The sequence below is a fragment of the Amblyraja radiata genome, chromosome 28 (genome assembly GCF_010909765.2).
Source record: "Amblyraja radiata isolate CabotCenter1 chromosome 28, sAmbRad1.1.pri, whole genome shotgun sequence".
Classification (NCBI taxonomy): Eukaryota; Metazoa; Chordata; class Chondrichthyes; order Rajiformes; family Rajidae; genus Amblyraja; species Amblyraja radiata.
The window spans coordinates 22877795-22905004 of NC_045983.1; the positions used below are offsets into that span (position 1 = coordinate 22877795).

The 27210-nt window shown below is 40.1% G+C and overlaps 2 protein-coding genes across 5 annotated transcripts in view; both read right to left on the reverse strand.

Annotated features, from left to right (window-relative positions):
- Positions 1-7615, reverse strand: part of baz1b (bromodomain adjacent to zinc finger domain 1B) — a 57192-nt gene extending 49577 nt beyond the window's left edge. Inside the window, exons 1-2 of the mRNA XM_033046051.1 lie at positions 7251-7615; positions 344-460 (exon numbers count right to left, since the gene is read on the reverse strand). Coding sequence (XP_032901942.1) covers positions 344-460; positions 7251-7366 — 233 coding nt within the window. The 5' untranslated portion in view covers positions 7367-7615. The remainder of the gene's footprint in view (positions 1-343; positions 461-7250) is intronic.
- A 14400-nt stretch (positions 7616-22015) lies between these two features.
- Positions 22016-27210, reverse strand: part of mks1 (MKS transition zone complex subunit 1) — a 29759-nt gene continuing 24564 nt past the window's right edge. For 3 of the 4 annotated variants that reach the window (XM_033046053.1, XM_033046054.1, XM_033046055.1), the window contains 4 exons: positions 26619-26752; positions 25237-25319; positions 23753-23850; positions 22016-23104 (listed from right to left, as the gene is read on the reverse strand). In XM_033046053.1, the coding sequence (XP_032901944.1) occupies positions 23004-23104; positions 23753-23850; positions 25237-25319; positions 26619-26752 (416 nt within the window). In that variant the 3' untranslated portion in view covers positions 22016-23003. The remainder of the gene's footprint in view (positions 23105-23752; positions 23851-25236; positions 25320-26618; positions 26753-27210) is intronic. The other variant, XR_004416097.1, reaches the window with a different exon arrangement.

The following is a 27210-nucleotide window of genomic DNA, read 5'->3' on the forward strand; positions in this document are numbered from 1 at the left end:
AATTAGGTGCACATAATCGACATAAATAGTTTTACATGGGTTTCATGACCTCAGGATATTCAGAGTTACTTCACATCTAGAAACTACCGTTTTACCTGTGCAGTCATGGTGGTAATGTAAGAAACTGTGAGACAATTTAGACCGCTGATCCAATTTAAAATAGACTCCTGCCTACCATTTATCATTATTTCAATGTAACATATACAATTCATAGAAGGATGTTACTAGTTAATAAACCACTATTTAATGTAACCATGATTAACAGATCTCACTGCAGCAACAGGTGGAGTCAAATTTCAGTCATCAATAGTATTTTGTGTAAAAACATCTCCGATATACTTACAATTCAGTTACTTCTTGCTCCTCCTCCCAGGCCTCCTTGTGAGTGAGCTGATTGCTGCCTGTGCTTTTACACGTCCAGATTCGCTCAGCGTATCTAGACATACGACTTTCATATTCTCTGATTAAGAGCTCAGGAAAATTAAGTGGTAAATTTATGTTTAACAAACAGCACTTTCTCACTCTGAAAATTTGTTCCTTACGTAACATCACCAAACTATTTAATTCATAAACATGCTTTTTTCCCCTTATCTCCCTTTGATCTTCCCAATTCTTTCTACATTTTTGAATGTACTGACTCCAGTCAAGAAACAATCACTTCAAGCATCTTCGAACCTCAGCTAATCTTATGCATGATCAGCGCATAGGTATCTGTGGACTATTTAATTATGCTGATGTACCACGCAATACATAATTTTCAACAATTACAATTTATTTTGGTTTGGCAGCAAGGTGGGTATCAAAAAAAATCCAGCAATGAGAAAAAGAGGGGGAAAAAGGTCAAATTTGGTTAACATTTTGTATGTGTCAAAACTGGAAATTACCCCGTACATAAATTCCTGTTCATATTTATTTACACTGCGGCAATATCCCACATAAAGCTGTTCTTTACTGATGTGATTTTAGGGTCGAACTACAAACCTTGATCACATACACCACATTATTCTATGAATTAGTTGCCTCCAACACAGCTCATTGCACAGTGATTTGAACTATTAACAATAGGTGCATTCTGAGACAGTTGTACACCACAAATCTCACCAGTTTCTTAACATCATCTTAAATGGTTCTTAGCCATGAACATTCAAGCTTTTAGTGCGTCCCAAAATGTGCATCAAAGAACACTGAGGACCACATCTAAAGAAATACATAACTTATGGTTTGAAATTTGCTGTTATTAAAACATTCAGATGTACAATTTTTATATCATTAATATAATCAATACAATTATTTCACAACCGCCAGGCATATAAAATAGCAGATCCCTTGCTGTATAAACCAGATTACCGGGACAATTGCAAATTGACCTCCAGATAAAGATTTCACCATCACCAAAATGCAGAATTTAAACAGTAATTGTACTGGAACAGCAAAATATCCCACTTTCATCACATTTGTCTAATCTGTGCAATAACCAATATCTCAACTAACCTTGCTCCCACTTCCTGCTTAGATATCAAATCACATGGCAAGATTGTACAGGATATGAAAGATCCAAACTTCTCTTGAGATTAGAAGTTAACCAGTCACTTTCACTTCTCATTAAATCAAAAAAGTGTTCCAGTTTATATGTACCCACAAAGGTAGAAACAAGACAAACACAAAAGTTAACTATAGTAAATGTTGAAAATCTGAAATTAAATATTCTTATCCTGGACTATATGGGAGTGAGTAATAAACATTTTCATTCAATTACCTTTTATCAGAACCGGAAAAATAAAGATACAGCAGTTTTTAAGCAAGTCTGCGACAGTGCAACTTTGCTGTTCAGAACAGGTAGTTCAGGTGAACTTACAAAATAACACAGTGCAGAAATGACAAAAAAAAATTAAGGAATGTAGGCAAGTGGAGTGGTGCTGTAACAAGAATTAAAGTGTGTCCAGAAGAGTGGCACCCATTATACTGACAACAACTGGAACCGGTCAAATCCAAATTTGAATTAAACCTAAAATGTGGATGTTTGCAAAATAGCAGACATTTGGGTTTCAGGAGATTTACTGGAACTGGTGACAAACTCAAACTTGTGATGTTCTTAAATCACACATCTAGAAGTTGTTTGAAATGCTCCCCACCATCCATTAAAACATTTTTGAACAGTTGGCTGTAGCATTAACACCAAAGTTTGGCATTATATGAGCATCATCAGCAACCTTCCCACAGAGGAGGATACTCAAAAGCTAGTTAATACTATCACCACCCATTGAATCACATTAGAAATTAGGAAATGCTCTGACAATCTGAAGGGCTATAGGAGATTTAATAAAATGCAACAATAAAATACACATAAATGACAAATGATGTTTCGGTCAACAATGAATGAATGATGTGGCTGGAGGTTTCCCATGAATTGTGTGCTTTCAAACTGAGTGAACATACATAATAACACATCAAATGTGGAAACTTTGGACATACAGAAAAATTTAGGAGGCTGAATCTGAGTTTGCTCTGCTAACTTCTTATGCCCATTGCACGCCAGCCTTGCTAGGATTTCCAGCACTATGCTGGGGAACAAAAAGGCCTGAAATATACACCACAGGGAGTGACAGCGAAGGCGTTACTTTATCTTCATTTTTTGTTTATTTATTTGCTCCAAAGAGTTTGAGAGTTTATAGTTAACTTAATTTTTAAACTGAGTTTAAATATTGACTTCAACATTGAAATGACACAATGTTATTTGTTTTCAAAAATAAGTATAAAAATAATGTCCCTATAGTTTAGATTCTTACCTCCTGTGGCTCATTTCGACCCCTAGCAACTGCAGGCATGCAGTCATCAGATTGCAACATCTGCCTGGGTGTGAAGAAAGGGAGATGAGACCTGGGCAGCACAACCCACCCAAGTTGGCTGTAGTCCTTAAACTCGCAAATCCAGGTTACTTTTACTATTTTATTCAAAACAATTGACATACTGAAACAATTATACAAGTTTGAAAGCTGTGATTTTAGATATAGTTTTTCTTAAAGTATAGAAACATAGAAATTAGGTGCAGGAGTAGGCCATTCGGCCCTTCGAGCCTGCACCGCCATTCAATATGATCATGGCTGATCATCCAACTCAGTATCCCGTACCTGCCTTCTCTCCATACCCTCTGATCCCCTTAGCCACAAGGGCCACATCTAACTCCCTCTTAAATATAGCCAATGAACTGGCCTCGACTACCCTCTGTGGCAGGGAGTTCCAGAGATTCACCACTCTCTGTGTGAAAAAAGTTCTTCTCATCTCGGTTTTAAAGGATTTCCCCCTTATCCTTAAGCTGTGACCCCTTGTCCTGGACTTCCCCAGATATACTGGCATATATCTCGTTAATATACCAAATATGCTCTGTGATAGTGCCAACGTAACTTTCATCAACCTTCGTAAAGTTCAACAATGAAGCAAGGGATGCAATGACATAATCTACAGCACATAAAAAAAATAATACAACTATTAATTTATAAAGCTTTTAGATAGGTATAAAAATGTCCTTCATTGAATTATTGATTTTAGAGTTCTGAACACATGAATCTACAGATTCCACTTTGATCATTTGGAAAACAACATGTAAGCTGCAAGTACTATCCATTACCAGTGATGGCAAGAAGGAGAACCAGACACAATAAACTAAGCAAAACATTCAAAGTCACTTTCTCCAAAATTCAAGGACATTATTTCAAATACCATTGAAAGATATGTTATGTTGTTAAGGTTTGGACTAATTCTTTAGGCATGGATATTTCAAAGTTTATTTCATTTTTGATAAAAAGGTGTCCGTGTACACTTAACTCTTCATGCTAGTTCTGCAGGGAAGTGCCGGCTATCTTTTGATTGTTGTTCAGCTTGTCTCGGGCTTTCACAGAAACACAAGTCTGTGATTTGCTGGAGGTTAAATACCAGCACAAATTACTTCCCATTTTGCTGCTGGACACAAGGTGGTGGAACATTACCATGTTGAAACTGGCCTTACAGTATTGTCAGTGATGACAGGACCCCATTTATTTAAATGGAGCTGTTAGCCCCTATGAGGACATGGGAAATGCCAATAACTGGTTAGCTTTATTTAATGTTTTTAAATATGTTACTTTATGAAGCTTTAAAATAAATTAGCAGAATTAACTTTAGTTAAATATATTTGACGTTCTAACTGGCTTTGACATTCAAAAGATAATTAAAACCAACTTTAAAGGCTGACTGTGTCAAAAGCCATAAGGGCATTAATGGGGGGCAGGCATTCAGAATCCAATGACCAAAGCTGTTTAAAGTATGGAGTTACTCCTCCTAGCACAGAAGCACAGTATGGTTGTTCAGAACAGGTAGTGCAGGTGACAGAACAGATTCAATATAATCCAACCCACTGTCCCATTCCATCTGTGCACATCTCCAGAAGCAAATAAACTGTACATTTAGTAGTTTCAAATTTGGACGAATACAAGAATGGGCCTTCATTGATCATAGAAACGTAGAAAATAGGTGCAGGGGGAGGCCATTCAGCCCTTCGAGTCAGGATCGCCATTCATTGTGATCATGGCTGATCGTCCCCTATCAATAACACGTGCCTGCCTTCTCCCCATATCCCTTGACTCCACTAGCCACCTAGAGCTTTATCTAACTCTCTCTTAAATCCATCCAGTGACTTGGCCTCCACTGCCCTCAGTGGCAAGGAATTCCATAAATTCACAACTCTCTGGGTGAAAAAGTTTTTGCTCACCTCAGGTTTAATGACCTCCCTTTTATTCTAAGATCACATGTAACATGTCCCTTTAAAAAAAAAACTATGTTTCCTCACTCCTGTCTTGAGACCTCCTGCACCATCCACTGTGCCACCCACACAAGCATAGATAGCAATGCTCAGAAAGACGAGGTCTCAAAGTTGGTACAAGCTTCAATTAAAGCGCAAGTAAAATAATTATTGTTCTGTAAAACAAACTGAGCTAATAGTTTACTGAAATCTACCACTGAAAATCTCAGGTGAGAAATCTAAAGATAAACAACATGTTACGACCATTTGTAAACAAACACTGATTAATTAAAATAAGTTCACCACAGCAAACATTTCCTTCCTCCAATGCAGAAATGTCAAACTGTCATTCTATTCATGAGGTAGACCCCCAGCTACTCTCCACCCATACAATAGTCCCCATGCCCCTTCCTCTCTGAACACCCACCATCCCCCCCAACAGACATCGCCTCGGCCTCCTTCCACTCACCTGCCTTCCTCCGACCCCAACCCTGATCCTGGTCGTGTGTTCACCATCCCCCCTGACCTTCCACTTTCTGATATGGAACAGTCTGTCCTCAGCAGAGGCCTCACCTATGTTCCCCTCCGCCCCCACCTCAACGAGTTCTGGGTCCGCCACGATGTGGAGCTCTTCTTCCTTCGCCTCCATCTCCATGCCTTTTCCAATGGGAAGGAGTCCTCGCCACCCAGTGATGACCCCTTCTCCCGTCTCCAACGTACCCCCACCTCTTGGACTCCCCCGATTGGTTCTCTACCCTCTTTTAAAAAGTCTGAAGAAGGGTCTCAACTGGAAACATCGGCAATTCCTTCTCTCCATAGATGTGCCTCACCCGCTGAGTTTCTACAGCATTTTGTGTCTATCTTTGATTTTACCAGCATCTGCAGTTCTTTCTTAACATTCTATTCATAAGTATATTCATTACTGCGTAATCTCCGACATGAAATGCTGGAACTCAAACTGCGAACAAGAAATCAATACGAATTATCTCAGCCTTTACAAGGCAGAACTTAAGAAGAATTGCAATGCTGTCCTTACACATTGCCATTCAATCTCTAGAAGGCACACTTGTATTCAAATTTAAAAAACTTCATAAAAATCTTTAACAACAGCATATGTAAACAGATGTCACCGTGATTTTGTTACACTAGGTTACATAAATGGTTGAACTTATGTAATGACAATGTGTTCTCTAGGGCACATTGCACAAAGCCTATAATGGCCTAAGCCCTTAGAAGACAAAAACTGAGCATAACCATAGTAACCAGCTGCAAGAGCATCTAAATTAACTTTTCACTTAATTAATTACCAAATTCACTATAAAGGGTTCAACAACAAAGAATAGGAAAAGTCTACATTAAGTAAGGTAACAAGATAAAAACTTATTTCAGTTCTATTCTACTTACTCTTCCAAAACTCTGTGTCCACAATCAGAAAAGGCCTTCACAATCAGAAAGGGCCTGAACATCCAGCAGATCAATCACAAAAGAGATGTTGCTACTAAGACTTCAGAAACTAATGGGATTGGTAAATCCAGCAGACATTTAAATAGATTATCAAATTCACAACAAAGGGTTCAACGACAGAGACTCGGAATAGTCTGCCAAAGTTAAAAACTGCAGAAATATTTAATAGCATTCTTGAACATTTGCTTTGAAACTCTCTTAATATATGAAAAGGTTGCCAATATGAAAATACTGCAGATAAATTGCTTCACAAGGCCACAAACATCCTAAAGATACACCAGGTGTTAGGAATTCTCAGCAGGAATCCTCTCCTAGGCATTCTCTGGAGACGTAAATAATAATCCCATATCAGTATATTTCTAGGCATTTGTGCTTATTAGCTATTATAAACCTCAAGTTTTCAGATTTGAATGACTTGCAATTGGCTTTGATTTTCTTTATTTCCAGAATCGCAATTTTATCAGTTTACGTGTTGTATATTACTCCAGCACAAATTCAAAATGATCTTTGATATCGGAGCAAGAAAGTTGGAAAGATCAAGATCATTGGCTTAGCAGAAAAAGCAAGGATAACATTCGCAAACGGCAAGAAATGGAACGGCGCTAAAATCAGTTCAATAGTTAACTCCATGCCACCCACACACTAATTTTGCGACATGATTGAAGCCTGACACACCGTCTCCTCTAGGATCTCCGTGGAAAGCTATCGGCGAGTAGGCCCAGCTTGGCCCGACCGAGCTTCTCGCCAATGACGAAATTGCAGAGTTAAAAACACAAGAGTCCTGTCACCGAACGGGACCAGAGAACGGATCGGGGCTGATGCACCATCACTGACAGGCGGTATGACAGGACCCTCAATCACGGCCGCTTCGCCACAGCTGTGGGAACTCCTGCCCGGCGCAGACAAGCATCAACGCCGGCGCTTGCCCCGAGCCCACAGTCCCTGGGGAGGTGGATGCCGTCTTTCCCCCGACGCCGACACCCTGTGTTGCCAGGAACAGATTTAAGGATACTCGTTGCTCCTGAACCCTTCGCCGCTGTGCTCGATCACGTAGATGGTCTCCTCTGACGTTATGTCGGTAAGCGGCTTCACCAGCGGGAATGGCTTCCTGCCCAGCAGCGGCGCCATGGTCCTCTGTGGGCGCCGGCCGGCTGGCTGACCGGCTCCGGGGAAGACGGGGGCCGGGCGTCAAGGGTCTATCCGATCTCAGCCGTCCGGACTGCGGTGATGAAAACAACCCGGGGGGGGGCGCAGACTGGTCGCTCGCTTCAACTGGAGAGTTCAAAAATGGCGGGATTCCACGGCAGCCGCGCTCCACACCGGCAGCTGCTCGTCTCCCGCCGCCGCGCAGCCCGTCCCGCCGCCGGAAGCACCCGCCCACCCGCACTCCCATTGGCCGCCCGGACACCCGCGTCGCCCACCATGAACGCGCCCCGCCCTCTCATTGGGTGGAGCCGCTGCCCATCAAACCCTCAACTGCGGCTCGAGCGCGGGTTTGCGATGAAGGTCAAAGGTTGGGACCATCGATTAAGCGGCGACGTACAGGAAGAAAACAATTTAGATTTGGATCGACCATAGCATTATATTGCATATTATATGTCGTGGCTTCTGTGGACGACAAGTTTTGATTTTTTGAATTAGAAAGAAAGATTGTTTATGTACGCACCGAATGAAGCCTCCGCGATTCCGAAGGGCGGGCGGATGGATTGGACGGCAGCGACTGAAGGGTGGGAGTCATGGCATCAGTCTGCGGTCTGTTTGGTTCCTCCGTCTGTCTATCAGTGCCCAGAACTGGGCTTGATGGGCCATGCCTGCATCTCCTTTGATCTCGGAAGCCAGCGGCCAACGTCTAGCCTATTAGCAAGTGTGGTTACAGCGATGTATAGCAAAGATATAGGATCTTTGATGTATAGCGGCCGGCGAGGCCGCACTGGATCCTGGAGTTGGACTCAGGGTAAAGCAGGACGCTTCAGTGGATGTTCACAATGCTCCAGTCTGAAGAAGAGTCCCGACACGAAACGTAGACTGTCCATTCTCCGCACAGAAGCTGCCTGACCTGCTGAGTTCCTCCAGCACTTTGTGTTTTGCTCAAGATTCCATCCTACAGCTTCTGCCTGGATCTGGGGAAGATCGACATTTCTGTTGACTACCAACGCGCGAGTGAATTGTTTGAAACCCTGAAATGATCTTCGGATTCAGACTTGTTTATTGTTTATACATGAGGTGCAATGACATTCCTCGTTCACATAAAGTCACTGTACAAAGTATACATGATGATGATTGAAACAATACATACATCAACAAATACAAAATAGCAGAATGATGCAAAGGTGTAATGAAGTGGTGCAACATACTATAGTGCAATAACAGAATAAGTGAATAAGGGGGAGCTAATAGTACATGACAGCACCCCCTGGAAGAATCAAGTGTGTTTTATTTCATACGTCCCAAATAGAATAATGAAATTCTTACTTGCAGCGCAACAGAATATGTAAACAGTACATAACGGGAGAAAAAAAAGTTCAGTGTGTATATACACACACATACTCAATAAACAGACAATTATAGTGCAATAATAATAGTCGATTGTAGTTCAGAGCTTATTTGTTGTCGTGTTTAATAGCCTGGTGGCTGCAGGAGGTGATTGGTTGACCAGTCTGATAACCAAGGGGAAGCAGTGGAAGGTAGAAGGGATAAAAGAGCTGCAGAAGGTAGAATGGCCAGGGTGGCAGGCATCTGATGCAACATACTATTAGGATGGAAGGATGCGACAAATAATAGGTCAGGCAAAGATAACAGTTCCCACAATGAAGATGTGGATCACAGAAATGACCGAGACACTACATTTAGAAAAAATAAGGCTTGTTTTGGCTGATAAATCAGACCAATTCTCCAAAATATGGTCTCCTTTTACTGAATTTCTTCAACAATAGAATAGTCGAACACAAATAAAACCGATGCTTGGGATGGGTGTAAATTTTGTAACTTTACAGCCTTATTTTAAAATGGATAAAATTCTTTTTTTTTTTAAATCATCAATCTCCACACAATACCCCAGAATGAAGAAGCGAAAACAGGTGTTTTGAAATTTTTGCAAAGTAATTAAAAATAAATAACTGAAATATCACATAAGTATTCAAACCCTTTGCTATGACACTCAAAATTGAGCTTAGGTCCACCAGTGGTAAATTAAATTGATTGGACATGATTTAGAAAGGCACACACCTGTCTATATAAGGTCCCACAGTTGATAGCGGTCAGGATATATGGTGAGAAGGCAGGAACGGGGTACTGAATGTGGATGATGAGCCATGATCACAGTGTATGGCAGTGCTGGCTCAAAGGGCCGAATGGCCTACTCCTGCACCTATTGTCTATTTACAGTGCATGTCAACACAAAAACCAAGCCATGAAGACGAAGGAATTGTCCGTAGACCTCCGCGATAGGATTGTGTCGTGACACAGATCTGGGGAAGGGTATAAAACAATTTCTGCAGCATTGCAGGTCCCGAAGAGCACAGTGGCCTTTGTCGTTCTTAAATGGAAGAACATTGGAACCACCAGGACTCTTCATGCAGTTGGCCGCCCGGCCAAATTGAGCAATCGGGGGAGAAGGGCCTTGGTCAGGGAGGTGACCAAGAACTCGATGGTCACTGACAGAGCTCCAGAGTTCCTCTGTGGTGATGGGAGAACTTTCCAGAAGGATAACTATATCTGCAGCACTACACCAATCAGGCCTTTATGGTAGAGGGGCCAGACAGAAGCCACTCCTCAGTAAAAGGCACATGACAGCCTGCTTGTAGTTTGTCAAAAGGAATGAGAAACAAGATTCTCTGGTCTGATGAAACCAATACTGAACTCTTTGGCCTGAATGCCAAGCATCACATCTGGAGGAAACCAGGCACCGCTCATCACCTGGCCAATATTGGGGTGAAGCTTGGTGGTGGCAGCATCATGCTGTGGGGATGTTTTTCAGTGGCAGGAACTGGGAGACTAGTCAGGATTGAGGGAAAGATGAACGGAGAGATCCTTGATGACAACCTGCTCCAGAGCGTTCTGGACCTCAGACTGGACCGGAGTTTCACCTTCCAACAGGACAATGACCCTAAGCACACAGCCAAGACAACGCAGGAGTGGCTTCATGACAAGTCTGTGACTATACTTGAATGGCCCAGCCAGAGACCGGACTTCTCAGGCGGGACCTGAAAATAGCTGTGCATCGACACTCCCCATCCAACCTGACAGAGCTTGAGAGGATCTGCAGAGAAGAATGGGAGACATTAACCAAATACAGGTGTGCCAAGGTTGCAGCGTCAAACCCAATAAGACTTGAGGCTGTACTCACTGTCAAAGGTTCCTCAACAAAGTACTGAATAAAGGGTCCGAATACTTATGTAAATCTGATATTTCAGTTATTTCTTTTTAATTACTTTGCAAAAATGTCTAAACACCCGTTTTTGTTTTTTTTATTATGGGTATTGTGTGTAGATTGATGATTAAAAATATGAATATAATCCATTTTAGAATAAGGCTGTAACGCAACAAAATGTGGAAAAAGTGAAGGGGTCTGAATACTTTCTGAATGCACTGCAAGTTACTTCAAGTGCTCATATAAGTTACTATTTAAAATGTGATTGGAGACATTCCCTTAACACCTTCAGGCATATTTTTCCTTCAACCTCTACTACTTTAAGTTGTTTGTTTTAGAAGGTACAACAGAAGAGAAGAGCATTATTTAAATTGAGAAAAACATTTTGAGTTCTTCCACATGACAGGATTTGGAAGGGGGCTTGAAATACAGACAGCCAGTACAAAAATGCACACATAATAGGGGGACACTAATACAAGCTCTTGTTTGAAGGGGGGGGACAGAGTTACAGTATAAAAATAAAGAAATCTTACTGATGCATACTAAGATACGTCAATTTTAGTCCTATTTAAGAAAATATATTTAATTGAAGGCTATTTTAAAGATGGGCCATCAGGATGATCTTCATTATGGAGGGGTTATCATATATTCTTAAATAAGGATTATCCAGCTCCAGGAAACTATTTCTCAGAATCATGCATTTATTAGTGATTGCATCTCATTCTTTTAAATTCCATTGGGTGTAGGCTAGTCTTATTATCCTAGCTCCATAGGATAATTCTGTCAGACCCCAAATCAATCTAGTAAATTTTACTGAATGACAATACATCCTTTCTGGATATGGTGGCCTAAACCATCCTCAACTAGTATTTCTAATTTGTATTTACTGAGGAGAAAGACAGGAGGACGGAGGAACTTGGGGCAGTCAATGGAAGTGTCTTGAGAGCAGTTAGTTTTACGGTCAAAGTGCTGAAGGTACTATCATGTATGAAGGTAGGCAAATCTCCAGGGCCTGATCAGATATATCAGAGGACATTGTAGGAAACGAGAGAAATTGCCTGAACCCTGGTTGAAATTTACGAGTCATCTTTAAATATAGGAGAGGTGCCGGAAGACTGTAGGGTGCCTCTATTCAAGAAGGGCTGCAGGGAAAATGCTGGGAACTATAGGCCAGTGAGAACATCTGTAGTCAGAAAGTTACTAGAGAGTAATCTAGTTACTAGAGAGAGAAGATACACAGGCATTTGGATGAATAAGGGCTGATTATGGATTGTCAGCATGGTTTTGTACGTGAGAGGTCGTCTCACAAATCTGATTATTTTCTGAAGACGTGACCAAAAAGGTTGATGAGGGCAGCTGTAGATGTTGTGTACATGGATTTCAGTAAGGCATTCAACAAGGTTCCACATGGTAGACTGCTCTGGAAGGTTAGAATCGGATCCAAGGAGAGATAGCTGAATGGATAGAAAATTGGCTTCAGGAAAGGAAGCAGAGGGTGATGGTGGAAGGTTGCTTCTCGGACTGGAGGCCTGTGATTAGTGGTGTACCTCAGGGTTCGGTGCTGGGCCCGTAACTGTTTGTCATCTACATCAATGATTTGGATGAGACCATACATGGCAAGATTAGCAAGTTTGCTGATGATACAAAAGTGGGTGGTTTTGCAGATAGTGAAGATGGTTGTGAAAAATTACAGCAGGATCTTGATCGATTGGCCCGGTGGACTGAGGTATGGTTGATGGAATTTAATTCAGAGAAATGTGAGGTGTTGCATTTTGGGAAGTCTAACGTGGGCCGGACCTACACTGCGAATGGTAGGGCTCTGGGGAACGTTGTAGAGCAGAGGAATCTAGGAGTGCCTTGAAGGTCAAGTCTCAGGTAGATAAGGTGGTCAAAAAGGCTTTTGGCACTTTGGCCTTCATTAGTCCGAGTATTAAGTATAGAAGTTGGGAGGTCATGTTGCAGTTGTATAAGACATTGGTGAGACCGCATTTAAAGTATTGTGTTCAGTTCTAGGCACCATGTTATAGGAAAGATGTTGTCATGCTGGAAAGGGTACAGAGAAGATTTACGAGGATGTTGCCATGATTAGAGGGTGTGAGCTATTAGGAGAGGTTAAATAGGCTGTGACTCTATTTCTTGGAGTGCAGGAGGATGAGGGGTTATCTTATAAAGGTGTATAAAATCATGTGAGGAATAGATCGTGTAGATGCACAGAGCCTTTTGCCCAGAGTAGGTGAATCGAGGACCATAGGTTTAAGGTGAAGTGGAGAAGATTTAGTAGGAATCTGAGGGGTAATATTTTCACACAAAGGGTGGTGAGTGTGTGGAATAAGCTGCCAGAGGTAGTTGAGGCTGAGACTATCACAACATTTAGGAAACAGTTAGACTGGTACATGGATACGACAGGTTTGGAGGGATATGGATCAAACACAGGCAAGTGGGACTAGTGTAGCTGGGATATGTTGGCCAGTGTGGGCAAGTTGGGCCGATGGGCCTGTTTTCACACTGCATCACTCTATGACTCTTGACCATACACAGTAGTTCAAATGTAATTTCATTAAAGCCACGTATAATCTTATCATGACTTATTACTGTACTACAATCTTATTGCATTAAAGGGCAGTACACCATTTGTCTCTTTAACTTCATACTTGCATCTAATGAACCATATCGCTAGTATTCCATGGTTCAATATGTTCTATGCTAGTTGAATATCTATTACTTTGACTATACCCTAGAATATCAAATTAGTTCAAAAGCCTCCTCCAGAAAAATTCACATATTTGTGAAGGAACTTGTTACTATCTTGTGAAAATTAGAGGGTTTTCATGTAAGAACCATTAAGAAGCAAACAGCACATAAATCTGGATATCTGAGAGATTGAAATAATGTATGCACAATTCAATATTAAATCTGTAGTTAGTTTTAAACTGTAATAAAAAATGTCACAGCAATTACTTCTTAGAATCCCAGCTTCAAACATTTTCATAATTGATCTAAATCGACAAGCAAATTATGTATTTGACTGAAATATTTGCAACATGTTCCTACATATTATGGAGACAGTTCAAAATTTCTACTTTCTGTGGCAATTGGCAAGAGCCGAAGTTAACAGGAGAGCCAGAAATGGGTGTAATTTTCATTCTCAGATGGAGTGAGAGAGTGATGGATCCTCGCATTACTAACCTGGAGGTCGCTCTGTATATTTCGATCCAAATACTGCAGCATAATTTTAAATGGAAAGGTTTGCTTTTGAGAAACACTAATCCTGTATTCATAAATTGTCCAACAGTTTACGATGGATCAAGCTTCCATGATCTCCAAACTACATAATTAATCTGATGCCATAACCTCTGAAGTTAAGCACAAAATAATCTGTTGTGATTTAATTGATCACTCATATATATTTCTTTTTGTAAAATTTACTTATGAAATGAAATTAAAACACTTTCCAAATTGTGGTTAAATGGAAGCAAATGCATGAATTGTGCCAAATCTTACAATGATTGGAAATGTTTGAGAGTGTTTCAGAATTACTCTTCATTGGAAAAAAATGGAAAAAAACATGGCAGCACTAAAGAGGATCATAGATTAAAGTGTACTGCAATGTCCCACTCAAAGTACTATAATTAATGGGATTATTACATTGAAAAAAAGTATAATACAAGCAAATGGCATTCACTAGGCTTTCATAGGAAAGGTGATGGCCGGAGCTTTTTTTTATATGCTTGGGGAAATATATCACAAGCCCTTCTACTATGTGTTCAGCTTGCAACTGAACAAACTTTGCTGAGAAAACAGAATACAGTGGTTACAGCACTGGAGGCCATTTGCTGCTAAAGTCCATAGTGGGTTGATGCCAGAGCAATCCAGTGTCCCATTTCCCACCCTCTCACGATAGCCCTGCAAATGCTATCTTTTCATATACTCATCCAACTTCCTTTACAATTGCAATTGGCCCTGCCTTCACTACTATTCCCACCAGTGCAATCTAGACCAAACCGTCCTGTGTCAAAATATGTTTTCATGTCACTTTATTCTTTTGCCAAATCACCCACATTCTTTTTCTTGACCCAATTGCTAACGGAACCAGTTTCTTTCCATATCGTTTACAATTTTAAATAGCTTCACCTCAATTTCTCCAATCTGCAAAAAACGAAAGTTCCTCACACCTGAAATAATGTTGGTAATTTTCCTCGAAACTTTCTACAAAGCTTTCACATCTTCCCTAAACTGTTGCACCCTGAACAATACACAATATATGGCCAAACCAGTTTAAAACAAGATATAATGACCCCCTTGCCTTTGTTTTCCTTGTTAACCCAGGATCCCACATCATTTCCTCACTACTTTTTCCAACCAGCTTTAGTCTTTCAATGAACTTTGTACATATTTCCCCAACTACTGTGCCCTCCATAATGTTTGGGACAAAGACACATAATTTATCTATTTGCCTCTGTACTCCACAATTTGAGATTTGTAACTGTATACTCGTCCAAATCATTAATTAATAGTCCTGGTACCAATTACCATCAAGAATAACAGACCACATTTCAGTGAAGAATGTCCATTGATATTTTAATCCAATCCACTGTATGCTTCTTTAGTCATTCACCTCTATTCTTTTTCTTATTACTATAATCATCCCCATTTCATAAAAATGAAAAACCTTTTCGTCAGTAAGAGTAATTCAAATGGCAAGAGTGAATTTCTTCCATTTCATTAAGTTTACATTTTGCATTTAATGCTGTCATGATAAGATGGCTATACACTTTGTCTTGTTGGACCCATTCCCGCAAATACAGTTATTCAGTTTAATAACATCTGTAAGTAAAGCATACCGTTACCGGAATTCAATTTTATATCCTTCCTATGTCAAATCAACTTATGAGATGAGGTTTAAAGGAATGAGTTCCTTTTGCAAAAAAACATTTGGTTTCTCTTCTTATCCAGTAGTAGTTTTACTGACTGATGCACCAAATTATGTTTTATTTTTTCGATAAATTAAAATACATCCAGTTCATTGAGCTCATGGACTGGACTCTGGTCCTTTTGTAAATGGCGCCAGAATATGGCGACTCTAGTAATCTATAATCATATATATCTATTACTATTCTGGCATGATCCTTCTTTAGTAACCTTATTGTATTAAGCATATGATCAAATAGTACCCTTCTGGTGAATTAAATCTCAATTTGTATTTGGACTAGTTACCGTCTCACATGGCATTCTTCCTCCTGGGAAATCCCGTTCTACCATGTGAAGCTGCTAATCATGATAATTTATTCTGGCAACATTTCTTACCCAATGCAGCAATCGTTCTTTGCAAAACTGTATTTTAATTTTTTGTTGCATTCGCCATCCACATCTTCTACAAAATAATTGTAATTCCTTTTACATTTCACCAGACGTGTATAACAAATGTATAAACAAGAAATCTTTGCTTAATTCGTTCCTTAAAATCACCAGTGAAAATGATTACGCTGAAGATTGATTCATCAAATTGGACTGGAGTTGCTGGATTCATTTATTGGCATTTTTGGCTGCTAATAAATTGCTTTTATACAACATTGATAAAAGGTTATTCCATTTAACACTGCTATCCCAGATTTTGAATCAGAGTTTAAATATCCAGACTATAATGTAAATGGTAGTCTGAGATGTAAAAATTGTAAAAAAGTAGTAATTAAATATTGGTGCATATGATGTTGAAGGGGGTTGTAGTATGAGATATATTTTGAAAGGCTCTGCTGAGCTGACATCTGTAATTCTGCATACGGCCTCTGAACCAGGAAATGCAAAACCAAAACATTGTGGTTGCTGAAAATTTGAGGGAAATTATAAATTCTTGGAAATTCTTAGCAAATCAGGCAATAAATTTGTGAATATATCAAAAATATCACACCAAAATTTGTGACGTTTTGTACAAGAAACAAAAGAATATTGGCATTTTGAGAGAGACATTTGTCACAGATGGGAGAAATATTTGGGTAAAATTTATTCAGCCTAATTTTTGAATAATTTTTGAATAATATAGTCTATGTAGTATTTTGAATTGAATTAAATTGTGTCTAGCATTAATCGAACATTTATGTATACATATTAAATACTTTTCCCACATTTCTTAAGAGATTTTTATTATTCATTCTTGTTCCCAATCTTCTCTAAGTGCCTCTGTTGATGGTAATTTTCTATTTAAAATACTGTTATATAGATATGATATTAATTTTTGTGAGTCAGCCTTAATATTCATTGCTTCTTCCAGTGGATCTAAAATTATAATTTGAAATCTTTGTATATATTTCTTCATAAAATCACATATCTGTAGATATTTAAAATATTGGTTTTTATTCAGTTTAAATTTTAATTTTAATTGTTGAAATGATAACAGATTTCCCATTTCATACATGTCGCCTACCTTTTTAATTCCCAGTCTTTCCCATTGTTTGTATGTTTTAGATGGTTTAAATACCGGATTATTCACTACTGGTGTTTGCACTGATAGGTTTCTTAATTTTAAAGTTAATTTTATTTGTTTCCAAATTCGTATTGTATTATGGATAATTGGATTCTTCTTGTATATTGTGTTGTTCAATTTTATCGGGGAGAAGAGGATCGTTCCTATACTGAACCTAATACTGAAATGATTATATTTGGAGTAATGGGAGACAGGAACAAATTAAACATATTCCAAAATTCATTTTTTAATTATGGGTTAATAATAGCAAAAAAACTCATACTCAAATTTTGGAAAAATACATCTATACCAACGCTCAAAATGTGGATTAGAAATATGTTGGACACAGCACACCTTGAAGAAATGAGACTCCTCCTAATAGATAAACAAGATCAATTCTTAACGAGCTGGTCTCCATTCATTGACTTCTTGGATTCATGTGGTGCAACAGTATCGTAAAAATCAATTGTTTCAGGTCTGGGTGAAAGATGATCAACAATATAAAAACTCATCTCCTATCGTCTATTTGCTAATCTCTCTCTTGCTCTCTCTTCTTTCTTATTTCTCTTCCTCACTATCTCTCTCTTTTTTTATACACACTACAGGTTTTTCTACTCTCTACTATCTCTTTCTTTCTTATTTCTCTCTTTAAAAAAAATAAAAAATGAAGTTGTACAGAGAATGTATCATGTTAACATATATTTGGCACCTGAAAAAAGGTACCACTGGATTGTACTTCTAATAAATTAAAAAAGAAAAAAAAAGTCAGGCAATTTCTGTGGCGAGAGAAACAGATGTTTTTAGAACAATTATCTTTCATCTCTATAATACTAAAACTCTTCCTATTGTTTGTGCCATCTGTGTCACCTGCTTTTCCTATCTTCTTCCAAACGCTAGGCCACAGCCTTCCCAATTTCCAATATCCTACTCACATTTTTCCAGTCTGGCGATAAACATCTTCCCGTCGCTTTCCCACCTACATTTCCGATGATATTAATCCTTTAAATTTAAAAAACGGCCCCTAAAACGCACCCATTTCGGACTCGCAAGGCAGGATGGAACACTCCGAGGAGGGAGGGGCACTCCAGCACCCCCTCTCCCTCTCTACCCTCCCTCCCCCCCACTCTCCCTCTACCCCCCCCTCTCTGCCCCTCTCTCTACCCGTCCTCTCTCCTCCCCACCTTTTCCCTCTAGCCTTCCCCATCCCTCTCTACCCCCTCCCTCTCTATCACCCTCCCTCTCTATCCCCATCCCTCTCTGCTCCCCCTCCCTCTCTGCTCCCCCTCCCTCTCTGCTCCCCCTCCCTCTCTGCTCCCCCTCCCTCTCTAGGGATTGAAGAGGGAGGGTGAAGAGGACGAGGGAATGCTGGGGGATGAGGAGAAATAAGCCACGCCTGCGCAGTTGGGGACTATGTGTGAGTGGTGGAATCTTGCGTTGGGGGAGCAGACCCAACACTTGGTCTAGTTAAAACTAAAATTCTGATTTTGTTTTACTCCCCACTGATGATGCCTGATCTGCCATTTATTTCTAGATTCCACTGTAACTTGCTTTTGTTTCTCAATTCTCAATTGACTTTCTATAAACACATCATCTTTTCAAGGTTTCAAGGTCAGTTTATTGTCACATGTACCAATTAAGGTACAGTGGAATAAGAATTACTATTTAGGACGTGCAGGTAGACCAAAATGCTGGAGAAACTCAGCGGGTGAGGCAGCATCTATAGAGCGAAGGAATAGGAGACGTTTTGACTCGAGACCCTTTCTCAGACTGATGTAGGGGTGGGGGGGGGGGGGGGGGGGAGAAGAAAGGAAGAGGCAGAGACAGTAGGCTGTGGGAGGAAGGGTCTCGATCCAAAACGTCACCTATTCCTTCAATCCATAGATGCTGCCTCACCCGCTGAGTTTCTCCAGCATTTACAGTGGCTTGCAAAAGTATTCATACCCCTTGAACTTTTCCACATTTTGTCACGTTACAACCACAAACGTAAATGTATTTTATTGGGATTTTATGTGATAGACTAACACAAAGTGGCGCATAATTGTGAGGTGGAAGGAAAATGATACATGGTTTTCAAATTTTTTTACAAATAAAAACTTAAAAGTGTGGCGTCAAAAGTATTCAGCCCCCTTTACTCTGATACCCCTAAATAAAATCCAGTGCAACCAATTGCCTTCAGAAGTCACCTAATTAGTAAATAGAGTCCACTTGTGTGTAATCTAATCTCAGTATAAATACAGCTGTTCTGTGAAGGCCTCAGAGGTTTGTTAAAGAACATTAGTGAACAAAGAGCATCATGAAGCCCAAGGAACACACCAGACAGGTCAGGGATAAAGTTGTGGAGAAGTTTAAAGCAGGGTTAGGTTATAAAAAAATATCCCAAGCTTTGAACATCTCATGGAGCACTGTTCAATCCATCATCCGAAAATGGAAAGAGTATGGCACAACTGCAAACCTACCAAGACATGGCCGTCCACCTAAACTGACAAGTCGGGCAAGGAGAGCATTGATCAGAGAAGCAGCCAAGAGGCCCATGGTAACTCTGGAGGAGCTGCAGAGATCCACAGCTCAGGTGGGAGAATCTGTCCACAGGACAACTATTAGTCGTGCACTCCACAAATCGGGCCTTTATGGAAGAGTGGCAAGAAGAAAGCCATTGTTGAAAAAAAGCCATAAGAAGTCCCGTTTGCAGTTTGCCACAAGCCATGTGGGGGACACAGCAAACATGTGGAGGAAGGTGCTCTGGTCAGATGAGACCAAAATTGAAGTTTTTGGCCTAAATGCAAAACGCTATGTGTGGCGGAAAACTAACACTGCACATCACCCTGAACACACCATCCCCACTGTGAAACATGGTGGTGGCAGCATCATGCTGTGGGGATGCTTTTCTTCAGCAGGGACAGGGAAGCTGGTCAGAGTTGATGGGAAGATGGATGGAGCCAAATACAGGGCAATCTTGGAAGAAAACCTGTTAGAGTCTGCAAAAGACTTGAGACTGAGCCGGAGGTTCACCTTCCAGCAGGACAACGACCCTAAACATACAGCCAGAGCTACAATGGAATGGTTTAGATCAAAGCATATTCATGTGTTAGAATGGCCCAGTCAAAGTCCAGACCTAAATCCAATTGAGAATCTCTGGCAAGACTTGAAAATTGCTGTTCACAGACGCTCTCCATCCAATCTGACTGAGCTTGAGCTATTTTGCAAAGATGAATGGGCAAAAATTTCAGTCTCTAGATGTGCAAAGCTGGTAGAGACATACCCCAAAAGACTTGCAGCTGTAATTGCAGCGAAAGGTGGTTCTACAAAGTATTGACTCAGGGGGGCTGAATACTTTTGCACGCCACACTTTTCAGTTTTTTTATGACTTTTCAGTCATATTTTATGAAAACCATGTATAATTTTCCTTCCACTTCACAATTATGCACCACTTTGTGTTGGTCTATCACATAAAATCCCAATAAAATACATTTACGTTTGTGGTTGTAACGTGACAAAATGTGGAAAAGTTCAACGGTTATGAAATTTTTTGAAAGCCACTGTATGTCTACCTTTGATTTTTCCAGCATCTGCAGTTCTTTCTTAAACATTTTGGATCTGCAAGTGGCTTTCAAGAGTACTTCATTATCAACAAGGTGAAGGAATCATTTCACCATCCAATGCCACCACCATATAGATACATTTTCAGATGAAGAGCGGATAAAAAGCATAATCACTAATTATAGCAGTTTTACACATCTCTGGATAAGTGACTAGGCTTTTCAAAAGTGTCAACTCAAAATAAGCAAAAATCAAAGTGCTGGGAGAACTCAGTAGGTCAGGCAGCAACTGTGGAGGAAATAGACAGACAACATTTTTGGTCGGGATCCTTCTTTAGACTATGGTATTTCTCTTTTGTACCCACCTTTTCTCTCATCCTGTCCACCCATCCATATCTCCGCCTTTTATACCTCACTCTTATCAGATACCTTTTTGTCTCTTATTCACCTCTAGTCTTTGTAACTAGCAAGCAATTATCTACATACAATCCCTTCACCATTTTCCTAATCACTTCAGGGCCTGTCCCACTTAGGCTATTTTTTAGGCGACTAGGCTGTCGCCACATGGTTGCTGGGGTGTCGCCTGTAAGGTCGTGAATAGTCTCCTCAGTCGCCCAAAGAGTCGTAGCGTGTTTCTGGTCGCTGCTGGATTTTCAGCATGTTCAAACATTTTTGGCAACAGTCGGCGACAGTGGGTTGACGCCAATGATCGTAGCTTGACTTCTGACGTAGGTGCTGTCGTAGGTTGTCACCAGGTGATGCAGGTTGTCGCCAGTGCTGACTTTGGTGAATTCCATTGGCGACAGAATTGTCTTCAGTTGTCGCCGACAGGGTCGTTACTTGTTGCGGGTGGACGTAGGTTGACTTCAGTTGTCGCCTGTGTGGTCGTAGGTGGACGTCCTAATGGGTCGCCGGTTGTCGGTAGTTTGCCGTAGCCTGACTTAGGTGGTAGGTTGTTGTAGATTGTTGTTGATTGTAGTAGACATTGTCGTGGGGGGGTCCAGTTGCCGGATTTTCGGCAACCTGCTGCGGCTGACAGTCGCCAGCAGTTGCCTAAAAAATCGCCTAAGTGGGACAGGCCCTTCAATAGGCTTTGCCACACTCACAGCTCTCTCCAGCTTTCTTCCCATTATTGCATCAATCCGAAAGGTCCATTTCCTCCACAGATGCTGCCGTACCAAATGAGTTCCTCCAGCACTTTGTTTTTTGCTCAAGATTTCATCATCTGCAATGTCTTGTGTCACCAACTCAAAATAAACTAATTTTGTAGCTTACTTCTCCGATCTGCAAAGCTAGATGGAAAAGTAATCCAAGTGGCTTCATCTTATTTTTATATAGTTCAAAGTGCTGTCTCCAGACCTAAACTGAAAAAAATCCATAAAGCAATCAGATTAAAAAGTAGGATCATCAAAATGTAGTGTGAATAAATCAAACTCTATTTTAATTAAAAGAGGGTGACTTATGCTGATGCTTAACAGATTCCAATTTCTGATTCAATCTATGTTCTCCTGAAAACTACAATTCAGTTATTCTATGGAGAGTCAGAAAGTCCAAAGATTCATTTGGCAAATTAAGCACTTGAGCGTTGTACGGGTTACAGAATATCCGAGTTTATGCTGAATAATTTACGTTTCATTGTGCTGTTTATTTCTGTCAGTTGCTTATTATATAGTCAATCCTATTTTTGCAGTTCATATGTGTGAAAAAGATTCTGTACCACCATTCTAACTCTCTGCAATCCAAATGAAGATAATGCAAGAATTGAATCTGTATGGAAAAGACAATATAAATTATTCTCGTGTCATCCGCCAATTGTCATCTTTTTCATATTTCTGTTCTTCAGGAGTGAACTTTGATGGTTGACACTGACAGAAGGCAAAACTAATCTTGTGCTTCTCCAACATTCAAACGTGGGATCATCTCTATGCAGCGCTCTTGGATCTACAATCAGGAGGCACGAGGCGGAGGTGGAAAACCATTCAAACTTCATTTCTCTCCCACTTGCTTTATAACCTGTCGTGCCATTAATGTTGCTAATGTCATCAGTTCGTCCAGCATTGTTTGGGAATCCAACCCAATATCTTCAGGTCTGTCTGTTACAGGACAAGCCATACAAATAATTGTCTTCAATATATATATATCAGTGTTTCAGGGATTAATGAAGATCAAGCCTGAGCCTATTTATCCTTACTTACTATAGCTTGTAGGTATGACCCTTTATGGTAAAGATGTTGGCCAGTTCAGAACTCTTGACGTCATGATTCTAAAACTGTCTCAATGACTTTAGACTTAACTGGGAGCAAACAAAACGGTGTTCCAGCATCAAATTATATCCAAAGCAAGTTCCACCACTTGAATTTCTGGGCTCTGATGCCTCAAGCCAGTGCAGCCAGGGTTGATTCATTACATTCTTGACACGTCCAGAACAGCAGATGTGTGCAGCAGATCCTTTGGTAGGTTCTCTCGTGCTTCATGCATGCGATGTTGAGAATGCTCAAATGCCGCTGAACAGAGAAAAGACAAAACATACCCTTAAAAGCTGCTTTCATTCATCTGAGGAGCAACAATAATGCACCCATAAGTTCAATGGAAGGAAACTGCCACACGTGTCCGCCTCAAGGAAGTATTACATTTCTCACACCGATCATCCTTAAATCTTGCAGTAAGATTGTCAGATTAATGCAGTATATCATTCAGGTGATTAATTATCAGATAAGAGTTTGGGATGGCCAAACTCTATTCGACTAGATCCCCTTACAGTCCATAGACAGAAAGGAATTTCAATCAAATTGAAGGTAGACAAAAATGCTGGAGAAACTCAGCGGGTGATTTTCCAGCATCTACAGTTCCTTCTTAAACATTCAATCAAATCGAGCCAGGATTTAAGTATAAAACGTAGGAGGGGATAGGCAGTTCCCAACACATTGCCATCTCTCGACTCCCAGAATATTTGATGTATTTTACTGTAAGAAAATAAGTAACATGCAGAAGTTCTGCATTTTGAGCACAGAATTCGCTCACCGTGCAAAGATAATGGAAAAATTAGTAATGTTGGCAATGTACAAGTAGTAAAACAGATAAAACAATACCATCAATTCTAGCCTAGTCAATGAGCAATCTTTTAGTAACATTACAATTGAATTATTACCTACCCAGCACAGAGTGAAAGGTAGCCTGGTGAGTAAGTCCTCCCATTCGGTCCAGAACGTTCTGTGATTTCTTTCTTGCCATGCTTGAATCCAGAAAAGTCCTACAGAAACACCACAGCACAAATGGCAAGTAAAAACCAAGTTTCACGTTTACCATCTGGTGCCTCAGCAGACTACCTTCAATAATGGTTACACAAGTAAATATTAAATACACATGCATCTCTATATATTTATTCCTTTGTTACATTACTTTTTTATCTCCTGTTATTACCAAGATGCATTAAACTATGGGGGTGAGGGTAATTGATAATAACCCAGGAATAGAATGAAAGATTAGCATCTACATGCATGCTTTCACATTTGTCACGACAAGTTCTCCTGCACTGATGTGGGTGAGTTGTTTTATTTTAAATCACACCAGCTTGAATTGCTTAATAAATGCATAGAATTCTGGGATGAAGGTAAAAGGTTTTGAAAACACTCAGCAGGGTAAGCAGCATCTGTCAATAGAGGAACAGAGTTAATGTTGCAAGTCAAAGACATTTGTGGCGGTGGCAAAGGTATTTAATCTGAAACATTAATACTGTTCTTCTTTCTACCTATGTTGAGGTTTTTATTTCAGATTTCCAGCATCTGCAGTTTTTTTTAAATTACAGATTTACTCTGCACAGTTCAACACTCAAGCATCAGTTGATCACTTGAACCTTTATCAACCCAAGTGTGCTGAAGCCCAAAGTCTGTAACAGCTGAATTGAGATAGCTCAGCACACAGATGACCCCCGTATAGAGTATACAGCACAGAAACAGGCCCTTTGGCCCACTGAGTCCACACCGACCTTCAACCATCCATTTATACCAATCCTATGTTCATCCCACGTTGTCATCAACTCTATTCAGATTCTATCATTCACTGCACAATAGGGCAATTTACAGTCACCAATTAACCAATCAAAACCACACATCTTTGTGATGGGGAGGAAACCGGAGCACCTCAAGAAAACTCATATGTTCAACACTGAGAGCGTGCAAACTCTACATAGACAGCACCCAAGATTAGGTTTGAGCCCTGGTTTCTGGCATCAACTTTACTAGCTGCACCATTGTATTGACTTATGAGCTAGGTTCAGTGCCTGACTTAACTGAAATGTTCAGAAAACTTAAAAAATAATATTTTGATGAGGTAAACGTTTTGCTTCCACCTTTTTTTATCAAGTTTGCATAATTAATTTATTTAGACACGGGAGAACCACTTCACTCCCAACGACAGTCACCAAATAACCATTGCCTCCAATCCACTCGCTTCATTAACCATATTCTGCTGAATGACCCCTTGGTTATTCACTTGCCCAAGCTGATGTGTACTACATTTGGGTACACTTAGGTCAGCAGCTTTGCAGGTCATTCCTATGACCACCTCCCATTGCAATAAACATCACTTACCTTGTTTAATAGTTCTTATATGAGAGTTAAATCATGGGTTTACGCACCTGCATTGTTGCATGCAATGCAGCCTGAAGGTCACAGTTCCTATGGTTTCCGTTCTGAAACCGAAGCGACTCAGCCTCTCTCCCTGATTGCAAGGAAAATAATTAAATTACTTCACCTATCCTTTGGACATAATCACAATCTACCCCCTAATCAGATCAATCCTTCACATTCTATATCTTCTCAATACATCAATATCTTAAAATCCATTTCCTCCCCTTCCCCTCTTAAGCTATTTATTTTATATAGCTATTTTAATGCAAAAGAAAGAACGAGACACTTCAAATGTATCAAGCAACAAAAAAAAGATAAGTCAAAAATTGTGACACAAGTTAGCATATTGAGGATATTGCTCTCTCCCCTATTATCTCTAGTCCAGAATCAACATCACTGTAAGATCCTCCAGCACACAGGCAATATTTGTATAGACAAGCTCCTAGTCATTATTGAGGCATTCACTGCCCTCATCCAGAATCTCACAACATTCAGGAATGGGATGAAGTACTAATTAACACTTGCAGATCAGAAAAAAATAAGTACACACTTCCAAGCAGAGCTGTCAAAAACCAGAGAGCACATGTTTACACTAATTGATAGAAGGATTTGATAAGAGGAAATTAAAAAGAAAAATCACAAATAGTGTTAGGTGTGGATCTCACCGGCAGAAAGGTTACACAGGAATGTTACAGCCATTTGGCCATTGAGATGGTGCTCGCTCTTTGTAGAGGGATCCACTTCCTATTGCTCTGCTAAGTTCTGTTTTGAAACCTTCACTATCCCAATTCTGTGTGGATGCCACAATTAAATTTTCACCAAACACTTTCTGGCACCACATTCCAGATTATAAAACATAAGCCAATTCTTCCTGCAACACCTTGGGTCCACAGGTCACTTTAAATGTCTTCTCCGGTCCTTGACCCCTTCACAAATTGGAACAATTTCTATCAATCAAAATCCATAAAAAAATTGTTCACTGCTATCTCAATGGCATGGATTTGGGGTCCGAAGGGTCTGCCCCCACACTGTACTCACTAAGATTCTCAACTTCTCCATTACTTCAAGATTCTGCTCCCTTCCCATTGTTCTGTTGACTCTTTTCAAACAAAGTGTTGTGCAGACTGTCTCCTTTTTGGAAGCAAAATAAAACAGAAACTAAAACAAGGATAGTTCACACCAAGCTCAGATGTGGACTGCAAAGCAGTTTGAAAGAAAGTAATGAGAGTGTAGAGCTGCTGGGCAGAGAAACTGAGAACCAGCAGCTAGACATTGGGGAATAGAGGACCAATATGAGAATCGGTGAACTGGTGAATTAGGAATCAGATCTAGTTCCAGTATCTTAATGCCTTGAGAAATTCACATTCCCTGCAGTCATTTACATTTCTACCTTGAATGTGCTTGGGATCCGGATGTAAGTCGTATCTTCAAGCTCAAGCGCACCACCAACAAAGAATCGCCGCATTTCTGCTAATGTTCCAGGCAAGATTGGTCTCCATGTTTTGCATGTTTTCGTATAGCTACCTGTCAATGAATATATTACACCTTAAAATCTATATTAGACCAAAAAACAAAAACAAAAATGTATATTAGACAAAAGCAACATGGACAGGAAGAAAGAAGGTTGGGAACTAACCTAGAATTTATATTCAATTGTAACACAGCAAAATGGAATGAGAGAACCCGACATCAAGTGAATCTGAATTTCGTTGTACGCACCACTACAATGACAATAAAGTAATTTTTTTTTTAAACAAAAAGAAACATGATGTATTGGGGTCCTGATGATATCAGGGCCCTTCTTCAAACTGATGAGGTAGAGGGTAGAAAGCTGCAAAAGAGTGGTGGAGATGTGGGAAGGTCTGGCAAGTGATAGGTCGAGGACGGTAAGGGAGGGGTAAAGGGTAGTTGGGTGGAGTAAATGACAAAGGCTCGAGATGTCAAGTGAGACAAAATGGTGTTAAATAAAAGGAGCACAATGT